A 24,146-nucleotide genomic window follows, 5' to 3' on the forward strand; every position below is an offset into this window, starting at 1 on the left:
GAATTAAAATTCACAGCAGTCGGGACTTTGGCATTTCCGTAGTCTACGCTATACATTAATTAGCTTATTGATTTCCGGTGCACAGAAATGGCTATATATACACGTAGCTATGTGACCATTGCTCCCGGGTATTATCTCAGGTATGGTGTGGTGTAACTATTAGTGTCGTCGACAGTATTCGTTAATAAAGTTTATTTGAATTCATTAGATATAGGAGAATGATCACTGGCAAGCCTATGTCACGGAGCGTCATTCAGCAAGAAGATACTGCTGAACAGGTAGCTACAACTATATTATTGTTAGGCCACGCATGTACTCAGCCGGCATGCTGCATGCTTGAGCCCAGTAAAATTTATAGAGCTGCTGTGTCCTATAGACTGCTTGCAGAAAAGAAAACCAGAAAAACGATGATGAATCCGCGTTTCCGAAAGTGAGTGAGGCATTTCGTGTCTAGCTAGCTAGCTACCTTGCTTGGTGTGTGTGTGTGTGTGTGTACGTGTCTGTGTGTGTGTGTAGCTAGCTATGTAACTATATATTATTAGTTTATCAGTAGACTAAAACAAACTGCTGTACAGGGCTGGCCTTAAGGGTAGGCAGCTATGCCCCAGGGCTAAGGGGCCCCTCAAAGCTCTAAAACTAAAGTCCCAGTTCTCAAACAACAAATTCAGTATATAAAGCTATGTAGTTCTTACTTTTAAGGAGATAGAATCATAATATACAACTCATCGCTCAAGGTACGCGTTATGAATCACCCGATAATCTATTATTATTATTATTTGGGGGGAAAAGGGCAGACTGCAAAGCTGATTAAGCCCAAACAATTACAAATTATAAGTGCTGTACAATCAAGTCTGAAAATGTAGCTAAAGTGTTCAGTTCAATTAATTGCGGTGGCAGTGAATTCCATTCCCGGATGGTTCTTGGAAAGTAACTTGTAATGTAAGTGGTGGTGTTTGTTGGTGGCACAATCAAGTAAAACGGATAATGATGTCTAGTGTAGAGTTGCACCGATAATCGGTTGAATTATCGGTAACAACCGATATTAGCTAATTTTACAAGTATCGGTATCGGCTACGAAGCGGAATAACTTGCCGGTTAACCGAAACCCACAATCAATCGTTAAGTTGACGACAATGAACAGGTGAAAGTAAAGAAGGTGGTGAATGTAGCAGTAAGTGGTTTGTTGTAACTGTTTTGTAACTATTTGAGTTTGTTTGTTTGCACAAATGTGGTTGCAAGGCTATAGTAGGCTGTGTATATTTATCGGCCGCCCACGCAATTAGTTGATCACTCTTCACAAAGAGTCTGTAGTCCCACTAAAACACTGTTTGATTAGCTGTTTTATAACTACTTGGCTTCCTTTTCCATGAAAGGAGATAGTAGCAAAACTGTGTAAAACATTGTAAAAGTCGGCCGCCCACATAATTAATTACATTGATTACATTATCATTACAAATGCAGTTTATACGCATAAACTTTAGGTGATTTTCTGCTCCTCCTCCTCTGTTCTGAAGAAATGAAGAATATCGGTAAATATCGGCATATCGGTTACAGGAATAGGCAAATAATCGGTATCGGCAAATGTGAAAAAATGCATATCGGTGCAACTCTAGTCTAGTGTGTCTGGTGGTGTAAGGATAAGCCAATTTCTCCGTGATAGAACAAATTAAGCCTCTGTTGCTTCCTTCCCTTCGCTAGGGGTAACCAGTTGAGGTGTTCCAGCATGGCAAGATAGAACCCATCTAGCTGCACTCCTCTGAACCTTTTCTAAAATTGATATCTGAGTCTGATAGTGTGGGTCCCAGACAACGCTTGCATACTCCATTACTGGTCAAACCATTAGCAGATAAGCAGATGCCTTGACATGTGATGAACACTTGCTAAAATGACGTTTAGGAAAGTTCAACATCCTTGTAGCCTTGTTAGCAACGTTAGTAACATGAGAGGTGATCATCTAGCATAACTCCAAGGTATAAATGATTATGTGTTAGAGATAAAATGGATCCATGAAGGGAATCATAGGATTCTGTACATCTCATAACAGTGCATTTACTAACTCATCTACCAAATGACTGCCCATTGGGACAGAGCATCTAAATCCTGTTGGAGTAGGATAGAATCTTGCTCGATTTTAATAGCACAATACAATAAACATTCATCTGCAAAAAGTCTTAACTGAGATGAAATATTTTCTGTAACGTCATTGATATAAATCAGAGCCAGCCTTAACCTTAGGCAGAGTAGGCAGCCTGCCTAGGGCTGAGGGGGCCTCCGAGCACCAAAAAAGGGGCCTCAAGGTTACTGATTGCATAATAAAATGCTATTCATACAGCTAATTATAATCCACACAAAAACAGCCAAGCTGTGAAAAAATGGTGCAGCCTTAAAAAACCTGGGTGAAAAAGTTGTGAAATCAAAGGTGGCAGCCAAGAAATGGCTGCAATGATGTTAATGCTAATAAATTTTAACAATGCACACAGCCATTATTAATTTTTTTTAGAATTAACATCATTGCAGTCATTTCTTGGCCGCCACCTTTGATTTCACAACTTTTTCACCCAGGTTTTTTAAGGCTGCACCATTTTTTCACAGCTTGGCTGTTTTTGTGTGGATTTCACTCCTTTTTGTACTTTATAAGGCCCCAAAACCAGCCTATGGCTGACTTTGAGGTTTGTTTTTACTCACATTTCTTCTTTTCTATGTAGATACAATGATGATTATTGAAGACAGACTTATAAATGTATTTTATTGCATGATTTAATTCAATATTTGATAATATTATTGTAATACTCTAATAGGGTGCACATTTTTTTGAGGACTTCTAAAAGAACATACTCAGAATGTTCTAGAACAATCTAGTACTTCTATTGGTAGATCTATGAAATTACAAACGTTTGATTATAAGCAGATTTCAACTAGAAATTTCATTTATAAAGCAGAAATTAAGTGAGGTGATCAGTCAAGGTAGCAGTGGTTCAGTGGTTAAGGATGCAGGTGTTAGGTATGGAGGTCCCTGGTTCGAACTCTGGTAAGTTTTTTTCGACATTTTTTGCACACCTTTTTTACCCCGTGGTGACTGCTCTATTAGAGTATCTCGATCCCGCGATTTTACACTTGCTTAGTTTTTACTTTATAACTTTGTCGCTGTAACTCTATTGCTACTAAAACTATCAAAAGGCACTGCTACGATGATCAGCCTATCTACACACCAATTTTCAAGTTATTTTTATACTTGGTTTACCCTGTAGCCGTGACAGAAGTTTGATCTATTTTTACATGAATAAACGTCCATAACTCCTTGAATATTACTCAGATTTAAAACAAACTTGGTACGTGAATCCATCGTTACACGTTCTTCATTTGTACCAAAGATCGAGGCAATCGAGTTACACGGTTGCATTTTATAGCAATTTTTGCAAAGTGTGCGAAAATAAATCAAAGCCCCCGTAGCTCCCCCCATATGGCATAAGAAGAAGAATAAAACGAAGAAATTAAAACGAAATTTTGGATGCCCATATCTCGAAAATGGCTGTTGCGAATTTAATCAAATTTGCTGTGTGGAGCACCCTACCTGGGGGACAGCTATAATGCAAAAATAGTGTGCTTTGGAGAAGGGGCCATGGAACTATGCATGCGTGAAAAAGCTGTTTTCTTTCTTCCTGTAAATATACTCACGGTGTGGTCGCCGGCTTTCTTGGCTGCACAACACACTACCGTGTGTCTTGATTCTTCCTGTAAATATACTCACGGTGTGGTCGCTGGCTTTCTTGGCCACACGACACACTACCGTGTGTCTTGATCACGGTATGGTCGCTGGCTTTCTTGGCCGCACGGCACACTACCGTGTGTCTTGATTTCCCTTATGCAGCCATACACTAGCGAACAGTTCTAGGTATTCCCAGGCTATGAATAGCCTTCTATTAACTTATATCATTACAGAACAAGCACTTTCATTGTCATAACAAAAGCACACAGGAATACTCTCTTTTGCTCTACTCACATGCAGAGCTGATGCATGTGATAGTGAGTATTTAAAAACTGGTATGGAGAGACAGTGCTGTGACGGTTTGGATCATAGGAGAGACATGGATTTCTTAGTGCTTTTTTGTATTGCGACCAATGCATTTGTACATTACTTAGGAAAAGGTGTACACTATATCAGCCGTGGTTTGTTGTAGTTTGGCTGTGTTCACCATTTGCCACTCCTTGACTCCGCTGCTTTGGCGCATCCTTCATTTCATGCCTCTGATTTGGTGCAACCAAGAGGCTCTGTAGTAGCTACACTGGACGGAAATTGGCACTATGATTACAGTAAACTATTGTTCATAATAAAGATGATTGAGCGGGTGAGGCACTAATTCTTCAATCGCAAAGACGAGTGCAAAGGTCTCAAGATCAACTAGCTGAAGAGCTGGAAGATTGCCATGCAGTGCTATAGAGCTGGAAAGATATCTGTATATTATAATAAGTTGCACAAACACTTCTAGGATAGAAATAAAGCTGCAAAAACAGCAGCCGTACATACATGTATAGCTAGCGTAGCTACATAAAGCCGTGCAGTCCATGCTGTTTTGCATAACAAGCTTATAAATGCATATAAAGGCCCTACAAATGGGAAATACTTTGACTGTTAGTGGGGGCCTCTAACTTGGTTTTGCCTAGGTCCTCCAGAATGCCAAGGCCGGCCCTGATATAAATCAAGAACATCAGTGAACCCAACATTGTACCCTGAGGTACTCCAGATGACACAGGGACATAATCGGATGATTCTCCATCCAGTAAAACTTGTTGTTTATGTTCTGTGAGCCATTTTTCAATCCAGTGGATAATTTGACTTTCAATATGGTAAAACTTCAGTTTCTTTAACAGGCAACAATGCAGTACTGTGTCGAATGCTTTAGAAAAGTCCAGCAATATGATATCAATCAATTTGAACATTGTGATCCATATGAAAGTTAAGGTTTTCTATAAGTGAGATGAGTGGAGCAAGAGTAACCAGCTCTAAAGCCGTATTAGTTACCAGAGAGCACATCGTTTCTATTTAAATGACTCATTATGGAGTGGTAGATGATGTGTTCCATCACCTTTGAACAAACAGATGTTAAAGATATGGGACGATAATTAACAGGAATATCCTTACTACCCTTCTTATACACTGGAGTTACATTAACTAATAGCCAGTCTGAGGGAATATTACCAGTATTCAGTGATTGCACTTTCAAAATAGGTGCAAGCTCATAGGAACAGTACAAGGGGATGGATTCCATCAGGGCCTGGTGCCAAGGTTTGCAGAAGTGACTGGATCCCTGATTCAGAAATTTGAATAGGTTGCATTGTGTGGAAATTGTCAGTACGTATCTCAGGCATATTAGTGAGGTCTTCAACAGTAAAAACGGATTGAAACTGGTCATTAAGTGCTGTAGCTTTATCCTTAGCATTAATTACTGTACGCTCATCGACTGTAAGTGATGGTATAGAAGAAGTACTTTTCTTCATTGCTTTGACGTATTTCCAAAACTGACGTTGGTATCCAGGATTCTAGTACAGTACTGTTCATGAGCTGATTGAACCATTTTGTTTACTTTATTACGAATCTTACAATAAGCACTCCAGCTTCCTTTGCTATTACATTGCTTAGCGTGGTCATACAACTTCCTTCAATTTTTCATGGCTTTCTTAATGTCATGAGTTATCCATGGTAGGTCCTTGCATGCTTTGATTTTCTTTCTAGGTATATGGCAGGAGACACTGTTGATGAGTGCCTCTTTAAAAGAATTCCAATTGGTGTCTACATAATTACATTCTGGATTACTGTTCATAAAAGAGTCTTTAAAGGCACACATGTCCTGCTTGACACTGTTAAGGTCTCCCTTATGATATAAGTACACGAAATGAGCCATCTTGTCGGGTGGAAGGCTGGATTGTATATTGATGTCAAAAAGAATTACTTCATGGTCAGAAATTTCAGGCACAACATCTACATTAGTTATCATATCTGGATGTGAAGTAAGACTTAAATCTAGGATGTTACCTTGTCTGGTTGGCTGATAAACTAACTGCTCTAAACCATAACCATCTACAAGTTCAAAAACAAACTATTCAGTTCTCTTCCATGTGCAGGTGAGGGCATTATTGAAGCTCCAGTATCTGACCACATAATACTGGGAAGGTTAAAGTCACCAGCTATAATAATGCTTGGAGGTGAATGGTTGAGTTGAAAACCATGCAGAATCATTTGAAGTTGTGTCAGCGGAGTAGTGTCAATGTTGGGTGGTCGATAAAAAGAACAAATATAAAATGGGCTCACCCTAGGAAGTGTTACACAGCTTCAGCGTCTGAAAGAAGTAAGGGTTGTTCAACAACTGGGAGGGTTTCACAGAAGCAGAGAAATACTCCACCACGACCAAGTGAACAGTCTTTGCGAATCACTGCATAACCTGAAGGGAATACTTCAGATGACATATATGTGGAGTCTAAATGAGATTCACAACCAACGATAACATCCGGTGAGTGTTCATATACTAAACCTTCTAAACTAGCTCTTTTTTCTTGGCTTCTAATACTTTGAAAATTTAAAGAGATTACTTTTAGCTTGCTATTTGAAATCACTTGTGCTCTTTGAGGATCATTGCGTGCAAGGGTATTACATTCTAAATTTAGTCATGATTGAGGAGCACTGCTCCTCTGTCTTTGGATTATTTTGCCATTCCTAATAATTAGATTGGGTTCACCTTAGTTTCTTCTCTTTTTAAGTTCATCACGAAGGATCTTGTTAACCTGTCACTCATTAAATGTAAGATCAGGACATATAAATACATCTTTCCATGTGGAGACGTGCCTTAGTTTTGCAGCATTATGCAAAATTTGCTTTTTAATCTCCTTGTCATTGACTGTGATCAAGATCAAACGTGTTTGGTCTTGAGCACACTTCCCTAATCTCTTGATTTGAGCTTTTTCATGACAAACAGTGTTGTCTTCAATTTGCTCAGGTTTTGCCTGCTTGGATGATTCAGGCATATTTCTGACTATCAAGTTGCACTTTTGCCTTTGTCTATCCATGTATTCATTGATAGCCTCTGTAGGATCTGATGCTTTAGGTTGTGTTGCCATTTGGGTACTTTTGCAACTGTCAGTAACTCCAATTAACTTTGACACAGCATCAACTTGGCTGTTAAGAGTGGTAATTTGGTCTGAGAGGGTTTGTAACTTGTCAGATACTTCTGAGATCAGGCGGTGAAGATTAACCAGAGATGGGGTAACGCGTTACATAATATAACGCGTTATGTAATATATATTACAATTTGCGAGTTGAAGTAATATAACGCGTTACATTGTGAAATGCATGTAATATAACTTAAGTTACTTTTAGAAATTAACTCGTTACTAGTAACGAACAAAGTAATAATATTACGTAACGAGCAAGGTAACGAGTAGCGATCAGCGATGTAACGATCGAGTAATAACTTGCTATGAGCAACAATGAGCCAGTAATGCCGGCGTTACAAATGGCTTTTATACTGCTATTTACTATCCATTAAACTACTCAGTGATCCATTACCTCAATCCATTAACCTTTCACCAATATTAAAGGATGCTGCCCTGTCCATTGGACTGATGCGTACCACGTGACCACATAGACCATCGCTATTAATGTCCACCGTCTGTGTGAAAACATGTGGTTTGCATGCATATATGCTGAAGTGTTAATTTAATTCATAATATTAAAGTATGTGAAGTTACTTCAGTTAATAATAATTAAGTTACATTTCACAAGTAACTTAATATGTAATATTATTAAGTTACATTTTATTTTAAGTAATATGTAACTGTAATATATTACATTGTGTAGAAAGTATTATGTAATATGTAATATATTACTTTGAAAAGGTAACTTCCCCAACTCTGAGATTAACTTGCTCTGCTTGCAATGACCGAAGGGAAGGAAATGTAGCAACAATTATACTGGAATGCATTAGCGGTTGCACAGGATATTCATTGCACTGTGCACTAGGATGCAGCCATATACATTAGGAATTCATCAAAGGTCATTAGCTTTCCACTACAATGCAAGAAACCACGTAATTGTGTTGATTCAAATCGCAGAATGGAAGTCAGGTCTTGAGTAGCAGTGAGGTTGTTCACTTTCAATTGCTGATGGGTGTTAGTAGTCACTTTGTACACATGTGAGTTGAATGCACACACTAATTTTCTAGGGCACACAGTGGCAAACTGAAATAATCACAGATACTTTGTGCTAGAGTGGAGTCTATGGTGACCGTGTTGGCTACTTTGTTTGGGCTTTCTGTTGACCCAAAGACGTAGATCTGTTGGATGGATTCCATTAATGGTGTAAGCAGAGGGTGCTGGACGGAGCGATCATAAGATCTGGCATAACCAGATGGGCTCCATGTCACAGTGTGTGCAGGTTGTGGTTTGATAACTGCTTGAAGTAGTGGCAAGACTCTGCAAAGATTGATAATAGTACAATAGCGTATAATTATAAGTTACACAATCACATTTAGTGTAGTTAGTTGGATATAGAATACACTGCAGAAACAGCTTATGCCAAAAGTTATGCCGGCATGATGCAAGCCTACCGCCAGCTTGCCTACCCAATTATAATAATGATTATTATTATTACTGAGTGGATTGTGATGTTGGTCGGCATACATGTAGATGACAGCTATAGCTAGTATCACAACAGCCCATGCTTAGCTAGTAGGATATTCTTGACACAACAATATATAAATGTATATTATGCATATAGCCCTATATGGTTTAAACGTTTTTGTGTAGGAAAGTGGTTAAGTACCACTTCCTCTGGGGGACCCACCCAGTTTACTTTGCCTAGGGCCCCAAATCTCTAAGGCTGGCCCTGCTGCTGTAACACGGAGAATATATGATTAATTAGTATAAGAACTACAATTAAAACATGGTAAGCTAACACTAACATGGGGATTGGAGAAGAGTAATCAGTGTCTCCAGTCCGTGAGCTGTCCACACTGAAAGGCCTGAGTACCAACTATGGGCATTGCCATAGAGCATATGCATTAGGGTTGGCCTGCTTCAGCAGCTGCTTTGTGCCCTCATAAACTAAACTACATAGCAGTATGTTTGATAAATAAAGTTGACTGGCCTACTACTTCCCACCTTCTCAGTGAGTTGTGACCCCTTGGCCAAGGGTCAGTGACATCAAATGCTGTAAAGGAGGCAAAATGTGACTTTATTCCACATGTAGTAGTTAGAAACACCACCTCTTTGCACTTCAACCTTCCAAATTAAACCATCACCAACTTAAGTGGTGACCTATAGCTATCAAACTTGCTTAACAGAACTCCCTACTTTCTGTTTCTTACATATGATGCATACAAAAGAATACAGTCACTCTGGGTTTGCAAAGTAAAAGTTTTAGGAAATACACTAAGTGCTATAATTTTATTTTCGTATTCAAAAATTATTCAAAACCTTTTTTACATGAAAATTTTGCAAAAGATTGATACTCTATTAGAGCAGTCATTCACGAAAATATTTTTACATGAAAAGTTTTATCATGAAAGTTGTTTGCCAAATAAACACCTCTATTTGGTGAACAGACTCAAAAGTGGATTGAATGTGTGCTAAATGTGGGCTCATCTGACGTCTACATCCAACTCACCTCTTTAAAACCAGTGCCTGTTCATAAGCGGTCACCAGACATTAAGTGATTAAGAAACAGCCCAGTTTAGGCTGATTCCATCTGAAAACGAAATCAAAAATAGGTCATGGACATGCACAATGATCTATTCAGTAAACCTTGCTACTTTTTATCCCAGGATTCTCCTTGTAAACTTCACTATAACAAATGGGCAAATTTCAGTTTTGCCTGAAATACATGTATGATTTCCTTTTCACTTGATACTTTCTAGTGTAAAGAACCACTAGAGGGTTGAAGGATGCTATTGAAGGTGGTTTTTAAGTGTGCATTCTATTAGGATTTTTGCAAATAAAAACATGGGTGATCCTTATTATGAACCCACTATCGTGGTTCATGATACTGCTAGGATCAGAGGTAGAAAAGATATTTGAAGAAAGCCATCACATGGTCTATAAGCTGGCACCATCATCATGTCACACATTAATGTGTTTAACAGGATTACAAGGAATTTGAAGATGCGTTATTGACTATTGCTCGAGAATTTTATGTGGATTAATTTTTGTGCATCAGGGTCATACCACAAAAACCACAAACTTTTATCTGCCAGAACATACATTTCGACTCAAAAAATTATGTACATCAACCATAGTCATGAGTGACCAAAGTTTATAGCAACTACTGTACCAATTTATCCACACTCTATATAGCATGTGTTTATTGTGGCATCATAAGTCACTAATATTGCAGTATAGCTATATATATAGTTGACAAATCTCAAAGATGTACAGAATGCTGCTGCTCAGACATAGTACTTGATAGTGACAGCCAAGAGAACATTGTATGCATCATTTAATTTATACCCTTTTGTACTTAGTGAAAATGTTTTGAAGTTGCTCAAGTATCCCTCTCCTTCCTTCACTAATTCCACAAAATTATGAGCTAGTGGGCCTTCAATACTGTACCTATACCCTGATATTACATACATATAGAGAAGTTTGTGGAGATTTCCTAAGTTTTCACTCCAGCTGTACTGATTTGATCACTGAATAGCTTCTATTGTATTGACACTTTATAATCACATATCTTTTCACTCAAAATATGAATTTCAGATTTGCAAGTACCATGAGAAAGAGAAACTCTTGGCTAACAGGATGATGCCAAATGAAGTTCAGTACATAAAAAATCCGCTTATCATTTCAACAGTACAGGAACACAAGTATCACTTCCAATGGAACATTTTGACAATTCTAACAGATTCATTCATATTTTGTGACATGTTTGGATTATCTTGCTAGATTCCTTTTGCCTACTCTTGAGTAATTCCAACAAGTCATACTTATAACATAAACTATCACTCGTCAAAATGATGTCAAAGTTGGAGGTTAATAATATGTGTGTGATTCTGAGTGAGATTAATGCTGTGGCTAGGTCTGACTAGTAAAGTACAGCAAAGCTTTAACTATTAATCACTCCTCAGAATTAATACAGAGCTTTAAAAGATTTTATTAAAGAAATTCTCTGTGTACGTGTACTAAAATTCCAGTGCTCCACAACACCTGCCATAAATACACTATATGCAGTCTGTGATGATTCATTTAAGCAGAAGTGTCTACAAAAAATGAAAAAAACAGCAACAGTAAAGCCTTTAATCGATGAAAAATATAGCAAGTTAAAATATTTGCAGCTGCTAAATTGCTTTGATCTTAATTGAACAAATCACCCGCAGCTGACCTCAAATTTCCATTTTTGAGCCAAACCTCCTCGTATGTTCTCAACTTCCACTTCAATGTTTGAGTGGAGAGTTACTCTCTTTACATGATGTTGATGCTCACTTAGACATCAAAGATTTTTGGTTTCTGCATGGGAAGATTTTGATAATGTATTAATATCTAACCCCTATACATCTCCCATGTATTGGTTCCAACTCTACCATCAATACGAGAATACAAAGTGAAGACAAGGAGAGGGTTTGTGAGATTGGACATGAAACATTAAACTTCTTATGTTGAGGAGGTATTGGTACCTCCACTACCCCTTCCTCCTACCTTGCAAGTTGAAGACAACCTATTATAAAGTGATGAATTGGCAGTAGTCTTCTTTGTAGCACTCTGCTATACATGTGAATAAGGGATTCTCATTCCTTCACTAGTCATCCTATCAAGGGTCATGTTGCAGTTTCCTTTGACTCAGCACTGAGGGAGGGATGACTTATTAGTGATCATATAATTATGCTAAGACAAAATTTCATAATAATCCTCAGCATATTGATCAAGTAACGCCTAAAAGTGAAGGGGGGGCTTCAAAGTCCACCCCCTAGATCCGCCCCTGATCACCGCAATCACTGAAATCACTGCAATCACTGCATAAACACCTTTCTTATTTTATTCTTTGTCCTTAGGTACTGTTGTTTAGTTCTATAGGTACAGGCATTTTTTAAAGGAACAGTGTGCATTGAGTTCAGTAATGACCTTGTCATAGTGAAAGATATTAGGTAGCTTCTGGTGCTGCTGTCACTACCACCACCACTGCTGCTGCCTACTGCACTCCTGTTCCATATAGCAGCCCTACTTGTATAATACCACTACAGGTGTGCATCCAACCAATTATCATCACCTTCCTTAAAGCAGCAGCAGATTAAGTTATTGGTTGCCAAATACAAAGCGCTAATGAGAAAATGTTCCTTATGTCATCCAGTATAGATCCACATCCACATTGTTATGCTGAACATGTAAAGGTAGTTATGGCTTGTCTCAAATGCAAGTATATATATACATATGCTATATACATATGTGACTGGATTTTGGAAAAACGATCCAAATCGCACATTAGAAGTTTCGAGATAAACGGTTTTAAAGAATTCAAGCCAGCATAACTCTCCAAGGATAGCAAGCACGCGTATGAAATTTACACAAAAGATGCATCGATCTATTACCTTTCAGGCCACTTCCAGTACTTGTAGCTGCTTGTAGAGTTTCCCACCAAATAAGATAGAAAATCTGAGCAGTTGGACGAGCAAAGTAGTATCACGAGTGCTCACTAAGGGGTGAAGGGTGGGGGATGGCGGGGTGGAGGGTTGGGGATGGGCGGTTGGGGATGGGTGGGTGGGGGGTGGTGGGGTGGGGGGTGGTGGGGTGGGCAAGGGCTAGACCTCAAAATGGAGGCAGACCACGATTGCATGGAGTCCAGAGACGAGATTACAGGGCTGTGCTGGCTCCTTAGTGGCTGATATGTAGCAAAATCCACAGAAAAACGTCTGGCCAACATTATCAGGCTGTCCACCAGTAAACCACTGGTTCTTGCCAAGCCAGGTCCTTCACAAGGCTTAAAACTGCCACTCAAGCTCTACACACCACCCAGAAAAGATCTCTGTTGAAACCAGCCTCGAGTAGTTTGAGTGGTACTGAGTGTCAAAACTACTAGTACAATAGTGTAGCCATCCACTGGAGGTGTTAGTTTGATTTTGCCTGATGTGCGATTTGGATCAGTTTTGTAAAATCTGGTCACATATGGAGTATTTCTTATAGATCCATTTAATTGCATATATCATGTTCATCAATTGATCACACAGTAGAGGCCTACTATCAAAGTCTGAAGCAATCATAGGCATAGCAAGATAGTTTTAAGGTGGTTGTAAATAGTGTGGCACCGATATGAGATTTTGCTGATATTCTGATAAATGTAGCCAATCCGATATAGTACAGCATGTCTATTTTGTAACAATCTTTACTAGAAATTTGATTATGATTATGAAGGACCGATTTAGCTTGTTTATAGCTATGACAACAACTGACAGTGCACTGCAGCAGTAATAACAAAGTTGTAATGTAGAACTCAATGCATTTGTAAACATCATTTGGTGCACATGAGCATATACATACATATATCTGTATCTCTGCTTTTTTCATTGTGGTGCCGATCTGATACTGATATACAAAAAACACAGCCAATATATGGTTTTTCGGATAATCGATCTGATTATCGGTGCAACACTAGTTGTATGCTAGATACAACAGTGTGTAAAACACACTCAGCATACAATGCATGATCTCTCTAGGGGAGTCTAACCCCACCTAAACTTCTGAGGGTACTTTTATGAACTGATGGTTCTATTATAAAACTGACTGTTCTATTAAAGTATCTTGATCTTTTTGACTAAAATCGGAAAATCAATAAGGGGAGCTCCAGCCTCCTTGCCCCCGGTTGCTACATCTATGGATCCCAGTAATGGTTCTAAATGTATAAAGAGAAACATACAGGATGGTTTCACAGTCCTTGTATGCTGTGATAAAATTCCAATTAAAGTGCTAATTCGTGCTAGGCGGAATTGAAAATAGCAAACAGTATACCTTCCATAAAATGTATCACAGTATTACTAAATATCATGGTATTACTAAATATCACGGTATTACTAAATATCATGGTATTAATGTAAAGCCATTGGTATTAAAGTAACAGCCATTTACCTCAACAAAAGCACCAAATACCCATGGTAGCTCAGCAAGCCTCAGGTACAAATTACCACAAACAAATTTGTTTACATGGTTTGGTTAGCTGGCTACATCACCACCTTCCTACATTGTCACATGTCTGGTTACCCTCTAAATATGGGGATGAAACAAGCCCACACGGAGGTCATAATTCCCAGACGGTATGGCGGTATTTTAAAAAAGCAGGCGGTATCAAAACCAGTATGACTCAGATTACTAACAATACCAGTATATCGCCCAGCTCTAGTGCTAATGATAATCCATAATAAAAAAGTCAGTGAGAGGTAGCACAATGATCGGTGCATAGCTATGTAAATACTATATGTCTAATCAGGGGTGGCGGAGCAGGCCAGAGTGAGGGGGCCAGGCCAGCTGTAAGTTGAAGACCAAAAAAAAAAAAGGGGTCACAGCCTGCTAACAATAGCTGCTCTCCACCAATTATATCTCCTTATTTATAATTACACATACATAGCTAAGTAACTTGCTATACTGCTTCTCTGAATACTGTGACTGCTTTATTAGAGTATCCGGATCCTGACTGTTCTATTAGAGTATCTCGATCTTCTCTTGCAAACAGTGTCCCATATTATAAAAAGTGGGGGAGCCATGGCCCCCCTGCCCCCCCCCGTCTCCACCGCCTATGTGCCTAATAAAATGTTTACTATAAACTATTATTGTGTGCTTCATGATTGTCTCTACCTTAAAAGGTATATCATACTATATGAAAATTCAAATATGTAATGGTGAGCTGTTTGTTCATTATATAGAATTCAGCAGATACCTGCACGTGTTCAAAACTGATCAATGACTTCAGGTTAGCTAAATGATAATGTGCTTGGCTATATCAATGCTGCTGAAATGTATGCTTCACTTTATGATAGAACATCACACAAGTAGTGTGCATGAATGCATGACTGTTTCCAGGTAGTTAGTTGTTTACCTCAGAAAGTATTATAGTTGTGCACATATTATTTGTTGGTAGACAATAGGTTATCCAAGTCACCAATATGTTCATGCAAAGAAGAGTTTATTGGTATCTGCAAGCACAATGAGTAGGTAGTGCTTATTAATTAATGTTTAAAGAGTTATTATCACCTCGTACAGGCTCTGCCTTCTGTGCAAACCCTCCAGTGCCCAACTGGTAGACTTGATAATAATAAATAATAATCAAGTAATGCCTCCTGACTGCCTTTAAGCTATATGAGCTAACATTATTTGTATAATTGTCAAAGTGCATCTCATATCTCTATACACAGCAAATCCACTGATTATGATATAATCATCCTACAAACACAATCAGTTGACCAGGTTAGTTTATTGACTTGTTTTGTTGTGACAACATCTGCTAATGTTATTTTAAGGAACTGATCGATGAAATGTATTGTAAGCATTTGACAGGAAAGTTTTTGAAGACTGAATTATCGTAAGTTGATCAATTATCTTGTTGTACTTATACAGTTTATCATGTATACCATGTTTGACTGGTTGAGGGCAACTACTATGGGCTTGATCATGTGCCCATATGTGGCAGCAACCTGCGGCAGTTAAATGGATTCACGAGTTACTGACCTTGTTTAATCATTCTTCAATACTGCATTCATTTCAAAAATGCTATTTCTTGGCTTAAAACAACTCCTTTTCTATAATAGAACAGTCATCGTGATACTCTATAATAATAGAGCATTCAGTATAGATTATAGTCACTGTTCTCATCACACTGCTTGGTCTAAATCATGTTAATTGTCTTTAAATTACTTTTCAAAAGTTCCATTTAGTCATCTGCATGGCATTGCATTGAGCTAATTGATCATGTTATCATGTATTAGCAGTTACAATCATAAAATAGCCTCCACATGTCATTTCAAAGCATGTACTTTCAAAAATTTCCTGCCCCCAGACCTCCTAGCTTGACATGCTTAGCACATGCAGTTGAAAGTATCACATGAAAGAAATAATCTCTGACAATATCACATCAAATCAACAAAAATTAGTATGCATGGCTATGACTTCCATGAATTGCAGTCCATGGATGGCCTGGCCACTCAAAATTACTGGGCTCCAGTCCTGTTCTAAAAGAACATTCAGAAGAAATGATTAAAGAGACCAGACAATATAACATTAAATGTAAAGGCAATGCCAAACTGAGTGTGAAGTTATACTGCTAGTTTGTATATAGTTGTATAGTCATAGGGATTGACATACTGTATTTGTATCACTTGGGTAATGGGTATAAAAGATAAACACTTGAAACATTTAATTGTAGCTTATATAGTTAGTCATTCCACTTTTGTATGTCTGCATGTGTAGCTCCACTAGCTAGCTGTTTCTCACAAAATAACTACGTCGCTATCACATTTATGTACTAATTTGTGCATGAAAAAGACTGCTCTATACAATGACTCTGAGAGCAATAATCAGATACCTAAGTCTGTGCCCCCAGAGCCTGCTGCTTGGCTATTCTCCTGTATACAATGATTTTAAATCATCAAAGAGGACATAAAGCATAATTATATTTATAGCTAAACCTTCAGCAATTCAGTTGCTTGACATTTTAAAGTCACACTAACAGTGTTCTGCACAGCCTATGAGAAGTACAACAACAATATACAGAACACCAACTGCCAATGCATAATAATGATAATTGCAACTACTTAATGTAATTATGAAGGAATATATTACAGTAATGATCTACCAGTCTGACTATATATGGACTTTTTTTAAAATCATTCATTTATCCACATCAAAAGAGCTAGGTGAAACCAGAACTAGAAAGCTAGTATTTTTGCTTCTTGATAATATAACGCTCTAAATATTATGTGCTGGGAATTTTCAAATTGACATGTCATTGAATTCTAAACTTTTCTATTAAACTTCATAGACCAGCAGATTTTCAGAAAACACTACTCACTTATGATGATCTTGTGTTGGGACGTAGAAGAAGGGACAAAGCTATTGTAGCAATGACTGTGTTTGGAGCAGAAATTGATGTGGTTGATGGAAAACAATATAATTTGCTGAGGGTATTGTTGTATACATACATGTATAACTGATATTGTTTATGTGTTGGTTTAGATTGGACTAGCATTTGTAGATGAGGAGTATCAAAGTGGTATATTCTTTCCAGTAGTAACAGCATATGCTTCCCTTAGAGGTAAACTTATGATGTTGTGTGGTTAGTTGTATTACATGCAAGTACATGCAGAGTTGCTGCTTCATCCTGATATTCCACTATACAATGTGGCAAAGTGCTTCACCTACAAAAGTTACTTGGTTAGAGTATATATTATTGTATGTAATATTAAATGTATTATGTACAATTGTAGGGTGCAATGAGACAAGATAGGGTACGTATTTGTAAGCTATAAGTTGCTAACCCATTGTGTTTGTATTTTCTTATAATGTCCATACACAGGCATATCCAAGGTATAACAAAGTAACTCCGGATTGGGAAAGAAAGTAAGAATGCATATAATCTGTGATGGCACTTGCAGAATAGTTTGGTTAAAATTTAAAATAAAAATACTTACACTGATCTATCCTGTATGTGTGCTGTTATGCCAATGTTTATGATTATGTACTTACCAAAGTGGTATTATAGAATTATAATAAAGTATGGGAAAAGATATGAAACAGAAACAGCAAAGTTTTGTGAGGAGACATTTGTTGTCAAACGTCAACATACAAAAGTTCAAGTAAGCAATGTATTTATTGTTGGTGCTAAGTCATGCAGAGTGTAACATTTTAAAGGATAACATTGCTGATATTTCTCATAAACATATGGCCAATCCACACATAAAATTTTACTGCAGCCAGAACCCGGGATGGACTAAGGTAATAACTAACGTACACTATAGATACAATACATTTATAATTAAGGTACATATAATTATGTTATAATGTTTAGTAGTGATTGTTTAGAGCACAAAGGTCCATGCATATGCACATAGACAAAAAATTGCATACCATATATGCACACATACCATATATGCACACATACCATATATGCACACATACTACACTCATGCACATACTACGCATGCACGCATTCATGCATGCATTAAAATATTCACATGTGGTCTTTAATGCATCACACACTTGTTTTATTCATGCAAATGTGTATGCCCCCCAATATTTACCTATAAACATACCAGCAGTCACACAGTTCAAAAATTTTGTGCACTCAGAGTGCAGTTTGTAACTTCTAAAATTATTGTGCTATTACTGTCATCATAACTATACACTCATGCATCATGATCAATTACTTTTTGATGAGGTAGCTAGATAGGCATTCCATACAACTTTGCTACCCTTTTTTCAAAAGTTAGTGCAGATTGGTATTATGCATGATTTTACTCTCATTGGGGGCATGGTGGACCAGCGAAAAGCTATATATACTCAAGATAGCCACAAAAGATGATCACTGCATGTCTAAAGTGCATGAAGCTCTAATAGAACGTTTCATACTGATAGTATATATATATACATATATGACAAGGGGTTACTGTATAACATGATATTACAGGGTCATTCATTAATCACCATTGCTTTGTGTACATGGAATGATGTGGGAGAATCATTTAAAAAAGCAGTGACGAGATCACAGTATCAGCAATCATCTTTACTAAGAAGTCACTTATGATCAACATATGTAGCTAGTTACTGCACATTTATGTAACCATTTTGACTTTAACAGAGTGTAAATATTCTATATAATTATTTATATGCATTATGAAATGGCAAGAGAATATATTCCTCCTGCTAGCTAGCGAGAATGCATATTATACATGTTACATTGCATCTAGCTGCACGGAGAACAAGCATGCAGAGGCAGTTTTGAAATAGCAAGAAAAAGGGCTAAGAATAGTCAACTACAAAATGCTGCTTGTAAAAGAAGATCAGTGTGATATGATCTTGTTGACCTCTGCCTGATCTTGTTGACCTTGTTGACTATTGTGCCAAACATTTCTTCATACCAATTAAGAATGCTTTTCATGCAGTGATCCATTATAATCACAGTTATTTGCATTCCAAATGCAATTCATGGTTACGTAAGTCATTCAATTCCAGCTACAAATGTGATGTTTGGGTTGAAATGCCTCTATTTACAACTGCAATATTCTAGTAGCTTTAAAACTAACAAGGCTGCATACCCCTGTTTCCAGAAGATTCTCAGACAACACATACATACACACACACACACAAAGCAAAAGCCTTCAGCTGCCGTACTAGGGGGGTCATGCCTACCCAGTGAACTACCCCTGTGCGCTACTCAGGTGCTAGGAGTTAGCACAGGAAAATCCTCCTGGGGTAGGACTAGTAACCCACAGGAGGCTGTACCATGTGTCCATGTCCCACAGGCTCTGTGAGACATGGACAGTTGGCATTCACTTCCCCAGTTAATACCAGGTACCCATTGATGTTACAGCTGGGTGGGCTTGACACCAGGCTATTTAAACAGTTGGGTAGACTGGAGCAATGTGAGTAAAGTTTGATGTTCAAGGAAACAACAATGACACCAAATTAGCATAACCAAACATCGAAACAGGAACCTTTCAATTAACAGGCCGACTGAGTTGATAAATCATCACAGCCTTCTGGTTTGTAGAGCATTTGCATCTTGCCACATCCTGGGGCCTTCAAAACATTCATTGACTTTGGGAACAGGCAGACAGAGCAATCACACTTGTTGCACATCATGACCTGACAATGCATGTTACAACTGTGTCTGGAGGATCTACTGTTGAATCTACCTTCTTGTGTTTTACTACTTACAGATGAGCCTCTTTCACACACCCTGTGCCACTCCTTTCTTTCTTGTGCCAGCATGCCTCATCGCTATGAAATATTTCCATTCACACCTAGCCAGTGAAACTTTTCCCTATGTGGAGTACGACATTGACCAAACAGCAACTGCTTGGAGATGTCATCCTAGCAATGTGACTCAACCAACACAATCTTCTACAGGAAATCATATCTGTCAAGGTACAGGCAAACCAACTCTACTCCTCACTTATTCACTACTACATAATATGCTGGAAATCTGTAAAGCTCGTAATAAAGTCCTCAAACAGTGATGGTTAATGATAAAGTTCTCAAACAGTGATGGTGAAATGACTCTAAGGTGCACGTCTCCCTCTGCTTCACACACCCCCCCCCCCCCCCCACACACACAGACACACACACACAAAGCAAAAGCAAAACCTTCAGTTACTGCCCAGTGAACCTGCACTGGGCCACCTGTGCACTACTCGGGTGCTATCAATCAGCACAGGCAAATCCTCCTGGGGTAGGACTATAGTGAGGCTGTACCATATCTCACAGGTGAAGGTGTGGGTACCCGTGGTCCCACCTGGACCTTCACACGCATGCACATGCACGCACACACACACACACACACACACACACACACACACACACACACACGTATACGCACACATATGCTCATTCTCCATTTAACCATGAATAAATAGCCATGCCGATACATCACATATTTGCACACAGCCTTGTTCAGTTTTCATGGAAGAGATGTCTGACATTTATATACTGCTCCAGCACCTTGGAATGCCATTGGCCAGCTGGAACATGTTGCTAGAGACATGGACATCCTCTGACATGTAGTGTTGCCAAGATATGTTTTACATGTATTCATAAATTTGACAGCTTTGGGTGACCTTAAGAGGGCTATATAGACTCCATACAACCTGATTTACCATTTTCTCTCAATAGACTACCTCGGTCATAGGAGATACAATTATGAAAAAAATCATTTTACCAGTGGCTAGTTTGCTATGTACTTAAATAGTCAAAATACCACTAATCTACCTCTGACAATTGCTCTCTGTTACTAAAGTATCATTGTTAACATGCTTAGGATGATAATAAAGTATGGGAGGAAGTATGAGACAAACTTTAATGAAGAGACATTTGTTGTTAAATGCAACCACACAAAAGTTCAAGTGAGTTTTTCTTCTTATTATTAGTGCGAAAAGAAGTTTATGAATTTCTTAGGAAAACAGTGCTATCCTTTCTGACAAAAATAAGGCCAATCCACACATAAACTTTTACTGCAGTCAAAACCCTGAATGGATAAAGGTATGTATGTATGTATGTAGCTATGTATGAGATATGTGCACATTAACTGTGCAGCTCAAATCACACAATGTATCCATGTGTAGAGACATTCTCTACACATCATGCAGTGTTACATGCACCATGGCCTACCTCACATACTGCACTATATAATAGGCCTGAGTCAAATATGATAAAAATTTTGCCCAAAATGCTTTCAGGAATTTCCCAAAGTTTCACCTAATACACTGTTCAGTGTTCCCATCATGCTTGCATTATGCCCTTAGGTTAGCAACATTTCTTACAATTAGCTTGGAACATTTTAATCAGTGGATGTTTTATTAGAGTATTTCACTACAAAGTGACTGTTCTATTAGAGAGAATATTGATCTCTGAGGACTCTATTGCAGTTTCCACTGACTACTCTATTTAGGAAGTATCGATCTATTTAAGCTCCATAGTTTGAAACATCCACCTAATATGCTAGCATTATGCTGGCATAAGCACTCCAGCCTATTATGCTTTTTATTACGCTGGCATATTTGATGTAGGCCTATAACCACATACACGCACACGTACATACACTCGCACACAAAAAGCAAACGCAAAGGATTTCAATGTTGGTAATACATTCCATGCAATGTCACCATATCCTTTCAAAAGATAAATAATTTTGTCATATAGTTCACTTATGTGAGTGAGTGCAGTAAAAACCTTAATGAAATAATTAATACTTGTATTGTCCAAATTTTGGTGTCAATATTATTGCCCAAATGATCAATAAAATGGCTGCTTTCTTTCCCTAAAATGCTAGAGATATTGTTCTAGTCTATAAGGATCACATGCGATACAATCAAACAATGGGCTTGCAAATCAAGTCTATAAAATCGAAGAAGATCAAGATACTCTAAAACAGCAGTCAAGCACTCTAATAATTTATGACAGACACTTAAAATATACCATGATATAATTATAGTACAGTAGTAGATGAAAGAAAAACTGCTCACTTCCTGGGTTTATTGATAATCCCATGCGTTTGCTCACAATAAACATTCAATGGATAAATACACTAAAACTCAATCAAAAAGTACATCAGCTGTATCATAATGACATGCATGTACTTTAATCCTATTACATGTATCTACATGATCACTACTTGTTTTGTAGTACAATGCTCCCTCAATTATCAGGACCTCTATTATAAATGACTGCTCTATTAGAGTATTTTGTCTAATGTGTATGTTCTATTAGAGTATTTGAACAGTGTTCTGTATGTAAATGAATGGGTTTTGATTATATCCAAACTTTTCGATTATTTGAACATGCCTTGGTCCCAAGGGGGTTGGACAATTGAGGGAGCACTGTATAGGGATAACAGTATAAATACTCATACAGGGTCACTCATTGATCACTATTGCTCACTGTACATGGAATGATGTGGGGGATTTACTGAAAAAAGCAACAATGAAATCACAGTATCTACAACAAGCATCATTAAAAAATAACTTGTAATAAACAAGCAGCTAACTGCATTTAGCATAGTCCATAATTTCCAGTCTGTATATAATGTACATGTGACACACTATGTGTATAACTCATGTGAGCATGCAGAGCAGCAGAAGCTGTTCTTCACATTATTAAGCAAATTTTACATGCAACTCAGATGAGATATATATATCCATCTGCTTGTTAATGTTGTAGCAAATATGTATGATACTTTATCTTAAAATTTCAAATAATTATTCATTATACAAGTCACAAACCTTCCAGAGGATACTGAATTAATCACTATTTAGTATATAGATTTCCCTACATTATTCTTTTTATGTATACTGGTCAGTTGCAGTGTACTATCATTCTTAAATGCTTTTGCTGGCCTCGTTATCATGAGGAGTAGCTGGTACTTCCACTCAAGATATCCAAAAAATGAGAATAACTGGTACCAAGGGTAAATAGTGGAGCAGAGAGTATTCGAACTCCTGTCAAAATGATTGCGTCTATATAGTCATCTGGCTTTGATAGATCAGACTTGCTAGGAAAAGTTAATTATGTGCGGTATTGCTGCATATTGCAAAGTACATGAAATATTGCTCGCTTGCATGTTGAAGACTAGAAATGGTATGTCCCCAGAAGCTCAGTGGGCAAATACCAGGACTGAGATTGCATTTTAGGTCATTTTTTCACTGTTTTGCTATACAAGTGTAAATACATGATAATATAGAGAATTTGCTTGATCTTCTGCTGTGAATAGTTGAGGGGGAAGGACATAGCCCAGAGATGGCTTCACATTTCCTATGTCTCAGTAAAATTGCAGGAACTCCTCATTTGCTAGATCTCCAATCTTGGACGGTTTCATGAAGTCACTTCATTGTGCATGGTGTTTGAATGAAATATCAACCATAGACATCAAAGGTTCATGAACTCGTGTCATTATGCATGCCTCTAAATATGTGAAGCAATGAATAAAGTTTTAAGTTTGAAATCAGACTGCTTATACATTGTTCTCATTATTTGGTTGTCAGAAGGAGAAATTAGCTTTTGTAGTAGTAATTTGGATAAAGGCATTAGCCTGTACATCCAAATCATACACACTAATTATATACTTTTGGCTTAGCTTCAAATCTTCTTATTGCAAGAACTTTTTTGAATCACAGAGTAAACACTGTCATTAAATGATTATGCAGACCTTGGGCTCTCTTGTTCACCATACATAGTTGTAAAAACTATACCCATGCATAAGAAAAAAGGTATAGAACTGAAGACCAACAGAATTTGTTTCTTGCTGTATACAGGTGAGAATTTATAAGCAAAAACAATAAGTTTCAAAATGTTTTAGATACACAAGCTATCTTATTTTCTCATCACAAGTGCACTTCAACACTACAGCATGATCTTATAGTCATTAACGAATTAATTAATTAACCATCACAGCCCTAAACTTGACTCGTATGCCAACA

The 24,146-nt window shown here is 37.8% G+C and overlaps 1 protein-coding gene and 1 long non-coding RNA gene across 2 annotated transcripts; both read left to right on the forward strand.

The window, feature by feature from the left end:
* The first annotated feature begins 1,013 nt into the window (after positions 1 to 1,013).
* Positions 1,014 to 18,856, forward strand: LOC136251781 (uncharacterized). Its single transcript, XM_066044193.1, has 12 exons — positions 1,014 to 1,171; positions 14,889 to 14,935; positions 15,378 to 15,429; positions 15,483 to 15,544; positions 17,000 to 17,141; positions 17,194 to 17,272; positions 17,324 to 17,391; positions 17,445 to 17,465; positions 17,534 to 17,577; positions 17,720 to 17,813; positions 17,869 to 17,952; positions 18,644 to 18,856. Exons 4-12 carry the CDS (start codon positions 15,498 to 15,500, stop codon positions 18,758 to 18,760), a joined length of 696 nt encoding a protein of 231 aa, XP_065900265.1. The 5' UTR covers positions 1,014 to 1,171; positions 14,889 to 14,935; positions 15,378 to 15,429; positions 15,483 to 15,497; the 3' UTR covers positions 18,761 to 18,856.
* A 2,119-nt stretch (positions 18,857 to 20,975) lies between these two features.
* On the forward strand, positions 20,976 to 22,739 carry LOC136251560 (uncharacterized). Its single transcript, XR_010699125.1, has 3 exons — positions 20,976 to 21,077; positions 21,130 to 21,213; positions 22,585 to 22,739. It is a non-coding gene; the product is annotated as an uncharacterized lncRNA (long non-coding RNA).
* The last annotated feature ends 1,407 nt before the right edge of the window (positions 22,740 to 24,146 follow it).

Source organism: Dysidea avara, chromosome 3, assembly GCF_963678975.1.
Source record: "Dysidea avara chromosome 3, odDysAvar1.4, whole genome shotgun sequence".
NCBI lineage: Eukaryota > Metazoa > Porifera > Demospongiae > Dictyoceratida > Dysideidae > Dysidea > Dysidea avara.